This window comes from Manis javanica, chromosome 4 (genome assembly GCF_040802235.1).
Source record: "Manis javanica isolate MJ-LG chromosome 4, MJ_LKY, whole genome shotgun sequence".
In the NCBI taxonomy this organism is placed as follows: Eukaryota; Metazoa; Chordata; class Mammalia; order Pholidota; family Manidae; genus Manis; species Manis javanica.
This window is the reverse complement of record NC_133159.1, coordinates 117,781,158-117,799,247: the sequence shown is the minus strand read 5'-3', so window position 1 is coordinate 117,799,247 and position 18,090 is coordinate 117,781,158. Positions and strand designations below refer to the sequence as shown.

Here is an 18,090-nt window from a genome sequence, read left to right as displayed (position 1 = left end):
GGCGGGAGCGGGCGCGCCGGGGGGGCGGGAGCCGGGGGCGGGGCGGGGCGGGGCCGGCCGGCAGGCGGCGAGCGCCCGGGGAGCGCGCCCGGGGAGCGCGGAGGGCGGGGCGAGGGAGCGCGGGCAGCCGCTCGCCCCCGCCCCGTGCCGCCCGCGCGCAACAGTTCCCCCAAAGTTGCAGCCCGGGAGGCGGGCGCGCCCGGGCGGCCGAGGGGCGGGCAGCCGGCCGGGCACGCGGCATCACGGCCCCGCGCGGACCGTGCGGGCGGGCGGCGGCGGCATGGGCACCCGGCAGACCAAGGGCAGCCTGGCGGAGAGAGCCAGCCCCGGCGCGGCGCCCGGCCCCCGCCGCGAACGGCCCGACTTCTGGGCGTCTCTGCTGCTGCGCGCCGGGGACAAGGCGGGGCGCGCGGGCGCGGGGCTGCCCCCCTACCACCGGCGCGTCGGCATGGTCCAGGAGCTGCTGCGGATGGTGCGCCAGGGCCGGCGGGAGGAGGCGGGGACGCTGCTGCAGCACCTGCGCCAGGTGAGCGCGGGTAGGGGGCGCGGGGGGCGCGCCGGCCCGGGGAGCGCCCCGCCCCTTCCCGAGGAGGCCCGCGGGCGCGGAGGGGCACCGCCCAGGGTCCCCTCTCGCGGGGCCGTAGCGGGTCTGGAGCAGGTGCCTGGGCTCCCGCTGAATTTGAGGCCTCAGGGCAGGGCGGAGGAAGGCTGGCCGGGTGAGGCCCAGCCGAGGGGGACCTGTCAGAATAATGACCCCCGCTTCTTTCCTCTGCAGGCAGAGGAGGCTGGCCCCGGGGATGGTTGGTGGGAGGGAATGCGGGGAGGGATGCCTGGTCTGGGCCAGGGTGCCTTTCTTCCTTTCTACCCACTACCCACTGATAGTCACCCCCTGCCAAGGGGTCCTCAAGGAATGCGCAGTTGTCGGCTTCCCTGGGGTAGTCCAAGGGCACAGCCCTGGGGCTGGTGAGCTGCTAGTCCCTAGGCCGTTTGCCCACCTGAGAGGCATCCTGGATTGTAGTTCGGGTGGGAGACAGTGTTTATCTCCCATGACTAACTTTGACAGGTGCTCAGCCATGAGCCTCCGCTGAACAGTGGAGAGGGGAGAGAGGAGAGGGGAGAGGGGGGCTGGATTTGGTTTTCTGTGTGACTATTCTGGCAGGAACTTCAGGAGTCTGCCAGGCACTCTGCCCTGGGCCTGTTCTTTGCAGATCTGACCAGTCCCTCTGCTTTGGTGCTGCCCTGGAGCCGGTGCTGTCATCCACCTGGCTTTGGCTTGTTTTCCTTCCTCACTTTCTTTTGAGGGAGGGGGTGATTTGTTTGTTCCATGATTTCGTTGAGTGGGAGAGAGGCAGAAAGGCACATCTCCTGCATGGCCAAATAGGTTGTCTTCGCTGGCTTTGAGCTGGTAGCAGAGTCCAAACCCCTTATTCTTGCTAGATTGACCCCATTCATCTGGATGGGGGAGGGGGCATCCCAGGTGGCCTTTCTAAAGTTTTCCCAACACTGATGAAAGAAGCTCTAGGAGCATTTTCCTGGGAGGAACTTCCGAAATCTGATCAGACACCATCTTCACTCCTGGATTCTGCAGCACACCCCACCACCCTTTATATCTGGTGTGCTGGTACCCCGGGGTGTGTTACCAAAGGTTGTGCTGCTCAGAGTGAGGGAAGCAGAGACTTTGGTGCTTGGGAAGACTCCTGGCTTCTGCTCTTGCCTCCGCTTTTCCAAACATCCAGAATGATGCCTAATATGCTGCAAGACCCCAGGTTTCTTCTCTGAATTGAATCGTCAAAGAAAGATGACATTACACATAACTTTAGCAATGTGTATTTCTTTGTCTTTCAAAAACTGGACACCAGTGTATGGCCTCTATGGAGATTCTTTTGCTTTCAAACAGAATAATGGGTTTTCCAGACCGTCATATGCCATTTGCACAGAAGACAGTAAGAAGGTCTCGCTGATCACATGCTATTCCCCCAGCACTGTGCTTCCGGGGCTATAGAAGAGTGGAGGGGGCTGATGGGTAAGGGGTTCAAGACAAGCCCTTCTTGGAATGTAAAAGGACAAAGCCAGCATTCTCTAGGGCCAGTTGGGAGGAGGCAGACACCTTGGACTCCCTCCTCCCATCCCTCAGAGCCTGAGTGTGATTACACTTCTTGAAGTTTTGGAGAATAGATAAGTTCCTTCTCCTTAAGTTTTGGAGAATAGATAAGTTCCTGTGGCCTCACAGGGTCCTTGAGATGGGGAGCATTTCCTGAAAAGTTTTGGTTTTCTTGGTGTCCTGATACCCTTCTTAGTGACAGGACCCAGAGGTCTGATGGGGGCAGGATGGGATTAATCACTTTCCCCTTTCTGTGAAAGCCTCTGAATAACCTGACATCCAGCTCCTTTGACCTCTGGCTTGTGTGTGAGGTCTGTGAGCCTCTCCAGAGCCAGCGATGGGCCTGCCCAAGAGGCCTGGAGAGCTGGCTGCCCTGTTGCCTGGAACTCACAGATCAGAGCCCCTCAAGGAAATGTCACAGGCTCTGAGCAGTGTGGGAGGGGAACACTGGATGTCCAAATGTCCATGAGAAACTGCGAGGCATTTTTTTCTAGGACCCTGAGACTGTATAGAGGAATGTTACACTGGGTCTGTGCTGTGCACTGAACTGACTCTTTCTCCCAAACTGTGTTTTCCTTTCTGGTTTCCTCCTCTAGTCTGGAGGTGGTGATGTTCAGAAAGAGAATGAGCAGTCACTGAGAGACAGAAAACACCAAGGGCTTCAGGGGGTGGGGACAGGGGCTTGTCAGGCCAGGGAGAGCTTCTTTAGTAGCGCAAAGGCAAAGACAGCGGCCTATATACGGAGCTCAGGGTACTCAGTCCTGCTCGGATGTTGTGCCGGACCACAGGGTGGGCATCGATGCACAGGACAAGTGGGCAGTTGCCGCAGCCAGGACAGTAACAGCCGCCCCCACTGCACTGTACTTTCTCCAGCTGCAAGTTTGTGAATACCCAGAGCCCCAGGGTTGGAGGGGAGCAGAGTTTTAGTCCCAGAGGTTTTTAACTTCCCCAAGCCCTTGAGCTTTTTGAGGCCCTGAAAGACACTATTTGCAGACAAATGCACCAACATACATAATCTTGCAAGAATTTCAGAGGCTTCATAGACTCTTAAGTTCAGATTATGTTCTAGTCTGTTTTGCCTGCCCCCTGTTATGTGACTTGCCACAGGCTCAAGATATGGAAACAGGGACCCCAGGACCACGTGTGACAATTCATGGTAGCTGCTGATGCCACTTCTGAATGCTCCTCTTTCTGTGGTTTGGGGGGTGGTTTCCCTGATTGGAGACTCTCCAGCCTGTCTGTGCTTGTCACTTGCTGGAGAGGTATCAGGAGGCTTGCTTAATGTTAACAATCCTGAGCTGTGGCCAGGGGTGCAGGCAGGAGGCCAGGAAGCTGCCTTGAAGGAGCAGAGAACAATCTCTGTCCCTTTAGGTATAGTATAAAGTCAGAAGAGCCTGAAGCTGAGGGTCAGCTAGGGCGTCATGCCTTCTGGCCCTCTGTCTGCTTCGACCTTGGACCCAGCAGATAACCTCTCTGAGTTGTGTTTCCAGACTTCCCAAAGGGGATCTGGTGCTAAGCAGAGCAAATGCTACAAAGTGTATGACATTGCATTGGCCCTACAATTCAAGACACCTTCTCATGGTGATGATGATAAAAAACAAGAGAATCTCCCCTACTTTGGGTCTGGCTAGGCTACTGGCAGGGTCTTGATGACCTTTCTCAGTACAGGCCCAAGGAGTTTTTAGATTCTGTCTGCCTACCCCGGCTCAGTCCAGATCAAAAGCTCACTGCAAGTTCAAAAGTGATCGGAGCCAGTGTTCATGGGCATAAAATAAGCCAGCTGCTGATAGAAGTCACTCCTCTCCGCTTCCCCAGGCCCCATTCCTGTAAGCCTCACCCTTCTCCAGATGTCTCTCCCTAATCTTGGACTCAGGTTTGCCATCTTTAAGGAGCCCTGGGGAGAAAGTGACCTTTGGTCATGGAGAGAGGGCAAGTGCCAGAGTACTTGGAGGGCAGGGTATCATCCCTTCAGCCCACAAGTTTCTCTGAGTTCCCCAAAATCTAGACTGGGTTGTCGGCCAGCTTCATGGAGCACCAGAATAAGATACCTGTTTCTTGGGGATACACCAAGCTGAAGTGTCCCCCTCCTCGTGTTCACCAGCCTCTCTGCTTTCCCAGACAGAGTGTGTGACTGGGCTGGTGTACTGCCCGACCGTGGCACAGCCCTGTTGGCACAGCCAGCCCAGTGTTAGCTGGGCCATCCCCTGCAGCAGTGCAGCCTGGACATGGGCTCCTGCTTCAGCCTCTGCAGTCAGGTGGCAGCACTGGCGTTATGCTCCACCTGAGAGCATCAACCACATCAGCAAATGCAGAGAGAGAGGCCCCAGGGACTTAGTGTGGCTGGACACGGGACAGGCTTTGGAGGCTCCTGGGGACCCAGAGACTGAGTGGTCTTTCCTACCTGGAGACAGAGAGATGAGTATAAGGGCCTTTGAAGGTTGCTTTTTTCTTCTGACTTCCCACCTAAGAAAATCTCTTAGGCAAGTATGTTAGAAGGCAGCCAGACACCACCCTTGGCCTTGATCTGTTCTTCCTCAACCTGGAATGCTCCTTACCTTTCCAAGGCCACCATCCTGGGCCATGTCAGCCCATGCCTCTGATATCCAATTGCATTATAGGTCCTGCCTGGGTTTTACACATTTAATCATCTGGTATGTGGTTTTTCCCCTGATGTCTGTTTGTTGTCAGACTGTCAAAGGTTGCTGAGGGTAGAGACCTCATCACACCACCACCTCAGAGAGCCACATGGCACTGGAGGCTCATTTATCAGGTGTGTTAGCATGGCCTCGAGAGCTGGCACTTTGCTTTCCACGTGACTGGATTCCTGGGAACGATGTCCATGGGCTTGGCTGTTCCTGGCAGCTTGCCAGGTGGTGGTGTTCTTGGAGAGAGGAGTGGCACGGCGCCCGGCCTCCATGGGCACCTCGGAGATCCCCTCCTGTGGGTGCCGTCTGGGGCCCTTGCCGAGTGGCAGGAAGGCAGTGAGCCTGCAGGAGCCTGGCCTCCACGGTCCTGGACTGCTTGTGCTGAATCATGTTCATTCCATCCACAGGGAAAAACCAGCCTTTTAAAAATCTGCCGCTTTTTGCATGGTCTGGGTGCAGGCATTTCCAGGGTAAAGATGCAGAAGGGATCTTATGCCAGGTCCTGCAGGTTTCCAAGGCCAGGGTTAGGGCAGCCCCTGTAGGGCTAGGCATGACCGCAGGGCCTGGGACTGGGCCAGCTATCCTGACTCTGGTGGGGCGAGGGCCTTCTTTCTGGAACAAACTCCTGCCTCTGCAGAGGTGAGCAGAAACAGCTTTGCTCTCTCTCCTCAGAGCTCCTAAAATCCTCTAGGGCTGTCCAGGGACACCCCAACTTGGTGCACCCCTGCCCCTTCCCCCAAGGTCATGGCATCTCCCTTGGTGGTCACTTTCCTGGGGCAGAGGTGCAGGAGGTTTTTAGGAAATCCTTATCAAATGAATTTGAAATCCCTCCTCATATACTTCCCACACCCACTCTCCCAGCAGTTCTCTCAGCAGCCAGCAGGCCCAGGCCATCCTTCCAGTAACCTGTGGAGTCAGTACTGGCACTCCCCCCATTCTCAGGGTTTCCATGCCTCCTGCACCCCACACACCTCACACAGGTGAGAGCCACCTTGCAGAAGGGTTATCCAGGCGATTGGGTCTTTTTCTGGTTTCCCCATCAGGGTGCTCAAGAGGTGGGGTCAACATCTGAGGAGGTCCCTTCCCCAAAGTGGGGATCTCAGCCAGCCACCTGCCTCGCTTCCCTCTAAGCTCAGCTCTGTGGGAGAACGATGAGAAGAATCAAGAGCCAGGCGCACTCTTACACTCCATCCACTGGCCCCTCTGCCTGTGTCATGCCCTCTCCCACCAGCAGAACCTGGAGGACTGGGAGAGGGGCCCAGTGTCTGAAACTGCAGGCCCAGCTGCTGTACCTTGGGCTCACTGTCCCTGAAAGATGACTGATGAGCAGCGACCTTGGCACCCGAGCAGGGGCAGGGCCGTGACAGCGCCCAGTCTTCTCCCCCACTCCCACGCTGGCCCTGAGCAGTGCCCACGTGGCTCTCTGGAGCATTTCCCAGCCTTTTTTTTTTTAAACTTTTATTAGTTCAAACTCCTGGGGGCTGCAGCCATATGGAGTTTTGTCGAGGGCTGCTGCTCAAAGGGATGTGGCATTTTGATGTTTCTAACTTTGTCTTAACAGGGAGCGATGCAGGAGTCCGGCTGAGAGTTGGGTGTCAGAATATGTATGCCTGCAGAGGGGGCCTCGCCTGGGGCTTTGGGTCTGAGGGCCAGGTACCTGCAAAGCAGGCCCCGCCCTGCTGCATCCTCCATCTCCTTGCACAGGGCTCTGCCTCTCCCGCTCCGGCTTCCTGGGGCTTCTCTTTGTGTCTGTGCTTCTCAGTGTCTCTCCGGTTCCCTGGCTGGGAAGCAGACTCTTTCTCTCTTGTCAGTTATGGCCAATCTTGGCCAGCCTCCCTCTGCAGCCCCCAGCCTCCATGGCAGGAAGGCAGGGCTGTGGGACCTGTGAGAACTAGGAAGTGGCAGAGTGGTCAAGAAAGGGGTCCCAGCTCATTTTAGTTGTCTGGCTGGTGGCCCGGCACCTTGGCAGGGGAGGGCAGGTATTGGAGACACCCATCCTGTCTGCACATTGCTTTCTCACCCATAAAGCATTTTCTTGTTTTATTTTGCTCCTTAAATAATCTTGTGAGGTTGGCAGAATATTGCCTAAAGCAGAAAATGGTGGGGTTTTTTAAACGTCAAAGCAGTGTCTAATCATTGTAGGAAAATGAGAAAATGCAGATGAGCAAAAGTAAGAAAGGGCTCTAGGGCAGTGGCTGCCTTCACTGGAAACCACCCCAGACCCTGAAATGCCCAGCCCTTCCCCTCTCTGCCTGTTTCCCCACCTAAAAAATGAAAGGATGTGTAATTGAGGTGACCACCGAGGGTCCCCACCCCTACTCAGGGTCCCTGGGCTCCTGTGCCTCCAGGAAGACACATTCATTCCCACATGTGGTCGGTTCTTTCTTCCAGGCCCTGAGCTGGATTCACATTCGTGCCTGAGGTCATGCCCTTGTTCCCAGCCAGTGCAAGAGCTAGACACCGAGAGGGGCTTCTAGAGGGGAGCAGACCCCAGGGCTGACCTGCACACCAGCCTCTGCAGAGGCAGGCCCATCGTGCTGACCACATTCCTTGCCAACCTGCCTCAGCTGATGAGGAGGCAGTCATAGTGTCAGGGGCAGAGGCCAGAGCAAGAGACTGGGAAACTTTCACATGGCTCCAGGCTCCAGTACATGAGCAGAGGCCCACGTTGTCCTGTGAGCGCCTTCACCCAGGCTGTCAGGGAGAAGGAGGCCTGTCTCTAGCCTCCAACAGGCTCTGCTGGGACCTGCTGTGCAAGTGACTCATCAAGGAACCCCTCCTCCCTGTTTGCCCCCATAGAGGCTGCCTGCGCCCCTGTCACACCTGCCACTGACCCCACTACCCTGAGGCGCCCTTCTCTGGGGGCTAGCCCGGTGCTCCTTGGTGCCCCTGTCCTGCCCACAGTCCCATATCTCCCAGCCCTGGCTGAGCCTCAGAGGGCCTTTGTCCTCGGGGCAGGAACCCTGCCCAGTGCCTTCTGCTACCTGGCTGCTGCTGCTGCTAGCAGCTGGTGCTAGAGGTGGGTGGGGAGTAAGTGTAGAGCCGGCCATAGCCAGTCAGATTCCAGCTCTGCCATTGACTTTGGCCACAGACGCAGACAAACCGGATTGGGCAGAGCGCTGTAGGGGTGGCAGTGTGGGGGCATTCACAGGTAGGTACCAGGCACCACATGCTGGCTTCTCTGCAAACCCCTCCTCTCCCACAGGGCTCCTAAACACTGGGCCTTGGAGCCAGAGGGAACCAACCGTCCCCACCAGTAGTTGGGACTTCCCCTCACCTGCCCTGAAAGGCCCCAGCCCAGGGTTCCCCAGAGAATCCCAGTGCCTGGCAGGGAGCACCGGCTCTCTCTGGGCCCCCTCGTCGTTTCTCACAGCTGCTTCTCCCCACGGGACCATCCCACCCCAGCCACAGGATGCCCAAGAAGGCTTGCAGACAGCCCTGTGCCATTGAGAGCCAGCAGGCAAGGGGTGGGACCCCAAGGGGAGATGGGAAGCCCTCACACTCCAGCTCACCATCCACCCACAGGGAGCCGGACATGGCTGGAGAAGATGACAGCCTGTGAGCCCTGACTCCTGGCCTCAGTTCCACCCGTGCAGTCACTGCCTCCAGTGCTCTGGGCTCAGACCCCACCAAAAGGGGCAAAAGTGGGACAGGACCCCCTCCCTTGGTGCTGAGGGAGGCCAGGAGGCTCCACCTCACCCGGGACATGACCTGCCCAGCCCACACACCATTCCGCAGCCTGCTGGCCCAGCACACCAGCAGCACCGTCCACAGAGGGCCTCTCCCAGGGCCAGCCCCTGCCTCCTCTGAGAGCCAGCCTGGGGGGCCGTGGGTGCAGGCCTGGTAAGGCTGCGCACGTGTGAGACCGTGTGAAGGTTGGGGGCAGAGGGCAGGAGCTGGTCAACTGGCTGTTCAGGCTTCTGTGGTCCAGAGGAACCCCAGCTGGGAACAAAACCTGCCTTTCGGATTTTCAGTCCTGGGAATGGTCAGACTGGAACTGCCCACACCACTGCCCTGGGGACCTGTACCTGCCAGAGCAGGCATTCCTCCCTGCCTCTGCAGCATGTGGGGGTCCTGAGCCAGCCGTGCCAGTCCCGACAAGGACGACACCCACTAACAGAGCCTGACTGTAGCCCTGACCCCCCAAGACGCCTGCCTGGGCCTGGCCTTTGGGGTGTCCTCCTTCCTGGCACCTGCCAGGGCCCAAGGACTGAAAATTCAGGCCCAGTATCCTACGTACTCAGCGTGACTGTGAGACAGTTGTTGGGATTGGTTTATGATCTCTTACGAAGGGTTCCTAGTGCCCTCCCATGGGACCATCACTTTCTCACTAAGTATGTGGGCAAGGAGAGCGAGCAAGGGCTGTGGAGGAGGAAGTGTGGGAGGGGCTCTAGGCCCCCAGGAGCAGGTGCTGGCCTGGCGTCTGGTCCTTAATTGGCTCCTGGCCCCTCCTGCACAGTGTGGTCTCGCCAGCTCACTCCTGCCAGTGGTTCTGGGCCCTGGCCACCAGAGGACAGGAAGGTGAAGGGTCAAGTGTCCTGAGAGGCCCAAGGGGCCACATCTGCCCCTTCTCCCTTCTTGGAGAAGCTGGAGTGGGGGAAAGGGCTCCCGTGGTTCCTTTGGTGAGAAGCCTACAGAGCTGAGGCATCCTCCCGAGGTACAGAGGGGCCCCGAGAGGAGCTGCAGTCTGCACAGAGACACACAGCACTGACACCACCAGGTCCCTGCCTCCCGGGGCCCTGTGCCACCCAATGACCCCCTGAGAAGCACTGCAAGTGAGGCCTGGGTCTGTCCAGTGTTAACTCCATGTTTTCTCCTTGAGTTGGAGCAGGTGGCTGGGGTCCCATCCTTGGGGGCAGGATGAAGGCAGGTCTCTGGGCCTCCACACATGGCGGGGCACCCTGGCTGTGCCCTCAGAGCTGCATGAGCTGGCAGGAGCAGGACGTGGGGATGGGAAGACCTCCAGAGATCCCAAGAGTGGGAGTTTTGTTCCCCTGAGCCCATTCTCTAAGTGGCACTTTTTAAACAGTTTGCTTTTAAAAGTAAGCTGTTGAGAGAGCCGTGGCTCAGACTATGATGAATTCATGCTGGAGGAAGCATAGAGTGGGGCCATGACCTATGGACAAGGCGGTCCCTCTTCTCATAAGGAGCATGTTTCATGAGCTCACTGCCCCCGCCTTAGGGCTTGGCCACACCTCTGTTCCTGGCAGCCCAGGGAAACCAGGGACTTTGGACATGTGGAGGCCAATCAGTGAATCTAGGTGACCCAAGGACACCCCATCACCTTGGTCTCTTTCAGTGAGTTTAGGGCAGCTCCCAGCCCTCTTTGTGAGAAGTAGAAGAGGCCCCCTGATTGGCAGAGCCAGAGTGCTTTGTGAGTTCAGTCCACACAGGTGCCCTTGTGCAGTACGCAGTACGTGCCCTGCACAGCAGTACTTGGCAACCCTGGTGAAAGTATGCAGACATTCAGGCTTTATCAGTTGAGGCCAGTCTAGAGCCTCACCCCTTCCCCTACTCATGTCCTCAGACATAGCCTTCCCAGATCACCTAGGCAGGAAACAGTAAAATATCAGAAAGAATGTGATTTCTGCCTCTAAGCCAGATCCTTACTCTCTTCCTTATGAATCCCAAAGCTGAAGCAATTGGGTATCTTCTTCTTGAAGATTCTGCCTCAACTATACCTCTAATGCCTCTTAAAGGGCATTAGAATCAAAGATATGGGTCTGGAGTCAGGCCCAGTTGGGATACCAGGGGGAAAGCAAGGGGCATTATGGTGCCCTCCTTGCTGCACTTCCACAGGCCCTGGCCCCACTGTGTCCTGTGGATCCAGGAATTCCCCTCCAGCTTCCCAGACTGTTTACATTCCCGCCCCTACCAGTTCTGAGGGAAGTAAGGTCTGGATGCTTCCATCTCCTGTAAATAACCTCCATGTCTCCAGATGAAATCATTCCATTCAATGTAAGTTTTTTTCTTAGGATGTGCCTGTCTTCTGACTGTTTATTATTCTCAACTCTGACCTATGCTTTCCACTTTCCACGTCCTTCTGGAGTTGGGGAGTTTGGGGTAAAACACTTTTAGGCAAGGCCCCTGCTCATGGGGTTTCCAGGCAGAAACCATCACCCCAGAGACCATCAGGAGCACAGAGAGAGACAGTTCTTGAATATGGAATCTCAGATGCAAAAGGTTCCAAGTCACCTGTTCCAAGAATCCCCGTCTCTCCAGAAATCACCTGCTGGTCAAGAATCAGCCCAGTCAGGCAGGACAAGAATAACAGAAATGTTTTTGGTATGAGACATCTCATAGAGAGGCTGGTGTGTGAGCAAGGACCCGGAAAGGCACTCTGAGGGGAGGTGCGGGGGCAGGCCTGCAGGGCCGAGTGGTGTTGGGATGGCTTTAGAAGAGCTGGCAAGAGGCTGGTCAGGGAGCGCAAGGGAACCAGGCAGGCAGCTGGGAATGTGAGAGTAGGTGAGGAGCAGAGCCCTCCTGGAGTCTTCCACCCGAGCCCTCTGCTTGAGCGAAGAGGTCTTCTGCACCAAGTCCTGGGTGCAGAATCCAGGGGTGCTGGGATGGAAAGAGGCCTGGGCCCCTGGCGGAGAGCTCCAAGCCTTCACCAGGCCCATACACATCACCTGCCTCCACCCCATCCCTCCCAGGGTCCCTGGAGCTGTGGACAAGCTCAGTGACCTCTCAGAAACCAAGGAAAGGCCCTGCGTGCCTTTGCTGCCTTTCAGTCTCACTGATTCCTTCTTGGTGCTGCTGATTGTGGCCCTGTTCCTTAAATTTATGGGGAGAATGAGGGCCTGAGCAGCGGGGCCTGACAATGGGGAAGATGCCCCCAGCCCAGGCTCCTGCTAGGAAGCCCTCATTTCCTGGGCCTGCCCCGGCCCTCCTCACTGCTCAGAGAATGACACACAGTTCCTTACATCTTGGGAAACTGGCTGAGCACAGAGCTGAGGCAGGGCCATGACCCGGATCCTGGGGGATCGCTTCCTCCTCTCCACACCACTTCCTGACTGGAGGTGGGAGCGAGCGTGATTTGAGCTGGACTCATCTCCAGTGTGACTCATCTCTGCTCATCCAGATTCTTGGAGGTTTTGCCTGGGCCTTGCCTGTGACCTAGAGATTTAAAGTGGTAAAGACCCTCAGTTTGTAGTGATGGTTGCTTTTATGTGGCAACTTGGCTAGGCCATGGTACCTAGTTTTCATTGAATGCAAGTCTAGTTATTGCTGCAAAGGTATTATTTAGATGAGATCAGCATTTAAATGGACTTTGGGTAAAGCAGCTGACCCTCTATAATATGGGTGGGGCTTGTCCAGTCAGCTCCAATCAGTTGAAGACCTTGAGAAGAAAGATTGGAAGATTCTGCCTCCAGCATGCCTTCAGACTACAGACTGCAACATCAGCTCTTCCCGGGGTCTCCTGCCCACCGGCCCACCCTACCTGCTTTACATCCCACAGTCATGTGAGCCAGTTCCTTAAACCTGCCTGTCTGTCTCTATCACCGTGCACAAACAACACACACACACACACACACCCTGTCACTTCTGTTTCCCTGGAGAACCCTAATACACATGTCTTCCAAGGGCTGGTGGCTGGGAGAGACAGAGCGAGAAGCTTCTGGGGGTCTGTGGTGCTCCCATCCCTTCTACTTCCTCACGGTAGGGGACAACCCTCAGTCCTCAGCTTCTTGCTCCAGAAATGCGCTGTTCCTGTGCAGTCTGTCCTGCTTGGAAGGCAGGTTATCAGGGAGCCAGGAGGAGCCTCTAAGTCATTTCCCCACCACTTCACCATTACCTTCAGTTCCTTTGACAATGGACCCAACCATTCATCTAAAATGGACAAAATTTACCACAGAGAGGGACAAACGGGCTGAAGTGCATTCACAGAAAAGCATAAACAACTGATTCAGACCATTTCCCAAGCAGAGGGATCAGGAGGGCTCTGGGATGGCTGACAGAGCACTGAGAATTCGAGGAATGCAGGAGCCAGGGGACCTCAGGGACCCTCTGGCCCCCGTGTCCCTGAAGAATCCCAGTCCCACAAGATGTTCTGGAAGCAGGGGAGGAGCTTGGGAAATGTTTGAGAAATAGTACAGATACCACCACCCTTCCAGAGAGTCATAAAACACAGTAGCTAAGACGTCCACAGGAGAAAGGAAGTGGTTCTTTGTTGAGTTCCTTGTGCTCCAACCCTCTGTCGCCCACAGCCCTCTGCTGCTGGTCTCCCCCACTTTCTGCTCCCTCTTCAGGAAGAATGAGCTGGGGCAATTCCTGTTTGTAGGTGGGATTGCTGCGGCCAGCATGCAGGGGCGGCCTGGCCAGAGCCACACAGTGAGCTAGGGCTGGACTCCAGGCTGGGTGTCTCCCTGCCCTGCCCTGAGTAGCCTGGGTGGGGCTGGAGCCACAGGGGAGCCGAATGAACCCCCCAGCTGCTACACCCCCCAGCTGACTTTGTTTTTCTGAAGAGAAAGCATTCTATTGGTATGTATTAGTTGCTACTGCTGTTTTCTTGGATTATAATTGAATTACACTTGGCAGCAGCTAGGCATCTGTTCAGAGGCCTGTTCCATGCAGTGGGTGTCATTTTTAAAGAATTCAAAGTTAAAACACAACACACAGCCATGAAGCCCCACGCCAAGCAAAACTGCCACGTGGGCCTCTGCGTCCTGGTGGAGAGGGCAGACCCGGTGGGAACACGTGTCACACTTAAGCAGGGCCAACCTGCCTGTCAGACTCAAAACCCCACAGAGCCCGGTGGCTTTGGAGGAGCCGGAGAGCCATGAGCCGCCCCTGGAGGGACAGTGGCCCTGAGATGGGACCAGAGAACCCCCACTCCTTGCCCCTTGCCCCTCAGCCAGGTAGGCAAGTCGAAAGGAGGCAGCGGGTGGCAGTGACTTCCACGGCAGTTAATGCCCCCGAGCAGCCCTCTGCAGGGCCATCGGCTGGTGTTGGTCAGCCGTGAGCACCCCCTGGGGGCCAGCTCCATGGGCCTGGGGGCGGCAGGTCACCTCCAGAGGCAGCGTCTGAGGCTGGGACCAGGGCCGGCCAGTGCCCACCTGGACACCAGCAGGACGTGGAGGCCTCACCACCCAGCAGGGCTCCATCATGTCCGGTGTTTTTGTTTAAGGAGCGGGCAGGGTGGGAGTTGCCTTTATGACTTCGGCAAGTTTGCTCCGCCATTGGGTGTTTTCAAAGTCTGAGCAGCGTGCCCTGGCCCTCAGTGTCAGTACCTCCCTTCCCAGGGCACCAGTCTCCCCTTCCTGCAGAACAGGAACTGCCTGGCCTGGCCCCAGCTGCATGACAGCATCCCTGGGAGGGTTTTGGCCTTCCTGGGGGAGGGGGCTGTACAAATATGTACACACACACACACACAGCCTACTTACAGATGTTGGTTTTTTCAATGACTATTTAATGCATTTTAAAGCCTACTGTTGCCCTGAGATTCTAAGTTTAACCTACAAATACCATTACTCTCTTTTATGAATCTGGCAGATTTAAACAATCATGTTTAAGGCTGGGGGAGCTTATAACTCCATTAACTAAATTACTTCAGGATACCTTAGTGATTTTACAAGTTTAATGCTGGTTTCTTAAGTTTATAGTCATCCTAAAAAGCCAAACTTTCCCTAGTTCCTAAACAGTTCTTAAAATTTAACAGATTAAGCTTACCAATGAAATGGATATTAAGTTCTCCTAAACATTTTCAAACAATCACAAACTTGGCCAAATCCTCTTTCAACATTCTGCTTAAAATCCTAAGCACAAAATTAATTATGCAATTACCCATTTTAAACTGGAATTGCAAGGCTAATCTGTTTTGTACTCTGATGGGCTTAATTCCCTTAGATGTTATAAATGTGTGAAAAACCAGATTTACTTCAGTGTCTCCAGTCTAGTTCAACCTTCCTGGGTTAAGGCCACCTCGCCACCAAGGAAGTGGTTTTACTCCTCAGAGCCGTGAGCCAAGGCACAGCTGGGTGGGCCCTCGCCCCGAGTGCTCACCTACACTGGGTGCTCTCGGTGCCCCTGGCCTCCTCCCCACCCCAAAGCCCTCCGCCTCCCCTGTGCAGGCGGCTTCATCGCTGGGCTGGATTCTATTTATTGCTCATCCTTTCAGAGTCTCCCTGCTCTTCCACCCTCAGGCCCCACCCCTTGCAGCTGTTCAGCGGCATCCAGCTGGAAGGTGCTCCCTCACCGCCTTTCAGTGCATTCACTTTACTGTGCCACTAACACCGCCACCCAGCCGCAGAGGCCTTCATCTCCCAGCTGAAACTATCCCCATTAAACTCGCCATCGTCCCCATGCCCCTGCCAACCGCCATTCTCCTTCCCATGTCCAGGAACGTGTCTGATCAGATCCCTCGTGTGAGAGGAATCACAGTCCTTGTCCTTTTGCATCTGGCTTCACTGAGCAGGGTCCTCAGGGTTCATCCATGCTGTAGCAGGTGTCAGGATTCCCTTCACCAGTTTTTTTAAGTGTTCTTTCTTGTGTTGAGCTGGGAAGCATGCTGGGCCAGGTGGTCCTACAGGAAGCATCTCTGATGAGCCCAGTCCCACCTTTGGGAGCAGACGGCAAAGGACAGTGTCAGGGAAGCGTGCACCCTGAGAGGACCCAGGGCTGTGGAAACAGCAGGTTGATCTCTGACAATAACTGTCCTTGGTTGCTTACAGCTGTGCTCCTGGCTGAGGTCAGCACCACCAAAGGAGGGGACGGAGCCCGGCCCATTTTCCCTTAACTTTTACTCCCGCATCTCTAGAGAAAATGCCACTGTTTCAATCCAGTATGTTAGTTTCCTAGGGCTGTCATGGCCACCAGTTGGGTGACTTAGAACAACAGATTTATTCTCTCGCGGTTCTGGAGAGCAGAAGTCTGAAATCAAAGTGTCAGGAGGGCCACACTCCCTCCGGAGGCTGTAGGGGAGATCCATTCTTTGCCTGGTCCAGCTTCTGCTGGCGATGGCTACCATCACCCCAGTCTCTGCCTGCATCTTCATTTCACCTTCTTGTCTGTGTCTGTCTCCTATAAAAGACACCTATCCCTGGGATAGGCCCTACCTGGGTAATCCACGGTGGTCTCATCCTGAAAACCTTAACCACGTGTGCAAAGACCCTTCTTCCAACTAGTAACTTCCACAGATCGCATGGCACAAGAGTGTGGACATGCCTTCCTGGGAGCCACCGTTCAGCCTGCTGCACTGCACCTGTCCCCGCATTCGGTGTGTGCATCTTCCCTAGACGTCCCCTCCCTTCCCTATGGCTCTTCTTTTTTTTTTTTTAAGGTATCATTGATATACATTCTTATGAAGGTTTCACATGAAAAACAATGTGGTTACTACATTCACCCATATTATCAAGTGCCCCCATGCCCCATTGAAGTCACTGTCCATCAGTGTAGTAAGATGCCACAGAGTCACTACTTGTCTTCTCTGTGCTAATACTGTCTTCCCCGTGACCCACACACACACTATGTGTTTCCAGTCATAATACCCCTGAATCCCCTTCTCCCTCCTGCCCCACCTGCCCTCCCACACCCATCCCCTTTAGTAACTGCTAGTCCCTTCCTGGAGTCTCTTTGTTCCTTCAATTTTGCTTCATTGTTATACTTCACAAATGAGGAAAATCATTTGGTACTTGTCTTTCTCCACCTGACTTATTTCACTGAGCAAAATACCCTCTAGTTCCATCCATGTTATTGCAAATGGTAGGATTTGTTTTCTTATTGCTGAATAGTATTCCATTGTGTATATGCACCACATCTTCTTTATCCATTCATCTACTGATGGACACTTAGGTTGCTTCCATTTCTTGGCTATTGTAAATAGTGCTGCGACAAACATAGGGGTGCATATGTCTTTTTCAAACTGGGCTACTGCATTCTTAGAGTAAATTCCTAGGAGTGGAATTCCTGGGTCAAATGGTATTTCTATTTTTAGTTTTTTGAGGAACCTCCATACTGCTTTCCACAATGGTTGAACTAATTTACATTTACACCAGCAGTGTAGGAGGGTTCCCCATTCTCCACATCCTCACCAGCATTTGTTGTTCCTAGTCTTTTCGACGTTGGCCATCCTTACTGGTGTGAGGTGATACTTCACTGTGGTTTTAATTTGCTTTTCCCTGAAATTAGCAATGTGGAGCATCTTTTCATGTGCCTGTTGGCCATCTGAATTTCTTCTTCAGAGAATTGTCTGTTCATATCCTCTGCCCATTTTTTAATTGGGTTACTTGCCCCTGTGGCACTTTTAAGATTCTGCCCACCTTCCTGGGAGGCCACGGTGTTCATTCAGCAAGCAGCCAGACACCTTGGCTCTGAGACCTTCCGGCCTCTCTCCCTGCAGGCTTCCTGGGGCTGCATCTCGCTAGGCACCTGACAATTCCCTTCCCTCCCCTGGGAATCCCCGGAAGGCCAGGCAGAATGTTATGGAGGAGGGGACATGCCAGTCACCCAGCCAAGAGACTAGTGCTGCACAGATTGCCTGCTGGCCCTCAAGAGGAGCTGCCTATGATGTAGAGCCAGCAGTACAGGAAGAAGTCTCATTCAGCCTCCTGCTTGCCCTCTGGACTCTAATTAATTTCCTTCTGGTGGACTGTGTTGATTACAACCTCATTAAGTAGCTTCGTGCGTTCGGGCCCCAGTGGTTTCAATATTGAAGCTGCCTACCTTTGCTGGTTAATATTCTGAGCTTGCTGCCTCTCTGCTTTCCTCAGCTCTGTTGTTGCAGGAACGTGGAGTCATGCCTGGCTGAGACAGAGATACGAGCTCATTTCCCGAGGGGGCCTTCCTTCTGGGAATGGGCTTAAAACCCTGAGTTTAAAAGGGAAGGGGGTGGTTGGGGTTTAAAAATAGCATGTGCCTGGCAGCCTCCTATGTGGCTTCCCCCAGCTTTTCCCTGAAGTACCTAGGGAGACACACCAAAAAGAGACAGAAAATGCTAATGCAAAGACAGGTGAGTGGACTTGGAGGAACTTCCTGGCTCTGAGACAGTTGGGGCGGCCCCGCTGCACCCCAGGAATCGGAGACCTCCTAAAGGGAGGGCTTCATCAACCCAAAGTCAGGCCACCATCCCTTTCCCACAATGCTTTAGAGGTGAAGGGTTCCACCCTGCCCTCACTGCTCCCTCCCCTCGCCTATTCCTGCAGCCTTCAAAGAAAGCAGCTCTCAGAAGCCGCCCCCACCAGGCAGTGCAGGAGGGGTAGGCAGGAGGTGTCGCCACAGGAGTTCAGGGCTTGGCTGGGGTGGGAAAAGCCCTGGGACGCGGACACTGCTGTGGGTCTCCGTGGACTCCATAGTTGCGAGTATCACCCGGGCCGAGGGCACAGTGTCAGAGCCTGGAGAGGTGGACTC

General features: G+C 55.1%; 1 protein-coding gene across 3 annotated transcripts in view; it reads left to right on the top strand.

Moving 5' to 3' along the window:
* The first annotated feature begins 94 nt into the window (after positions 1 to 94).
* LRRC75A (leucine rich repeat containing 75A) overlaps positions 95 to 18,090 on the top strand; it is a 40,895-nt gene continuing 22,899 nt past the window's right edge. For 2 of the 3 annotated variants that reach the window (XM_037013265.2, XM_037013260.2), the window contains exon 1: positions 95 to 526. In XM_037013265.2, coding sequence (XP_036869160.1) covers positions 281 to 526 — 246 coding nt within the window. In that variant the 5' untranslated portion in view covers positions 95 to 280. The remainder of the gene's footprint in view (positions 527 to 18,090) is intronic. The other variant, XM_037013271.2, reaches the window with a different exon arrangement.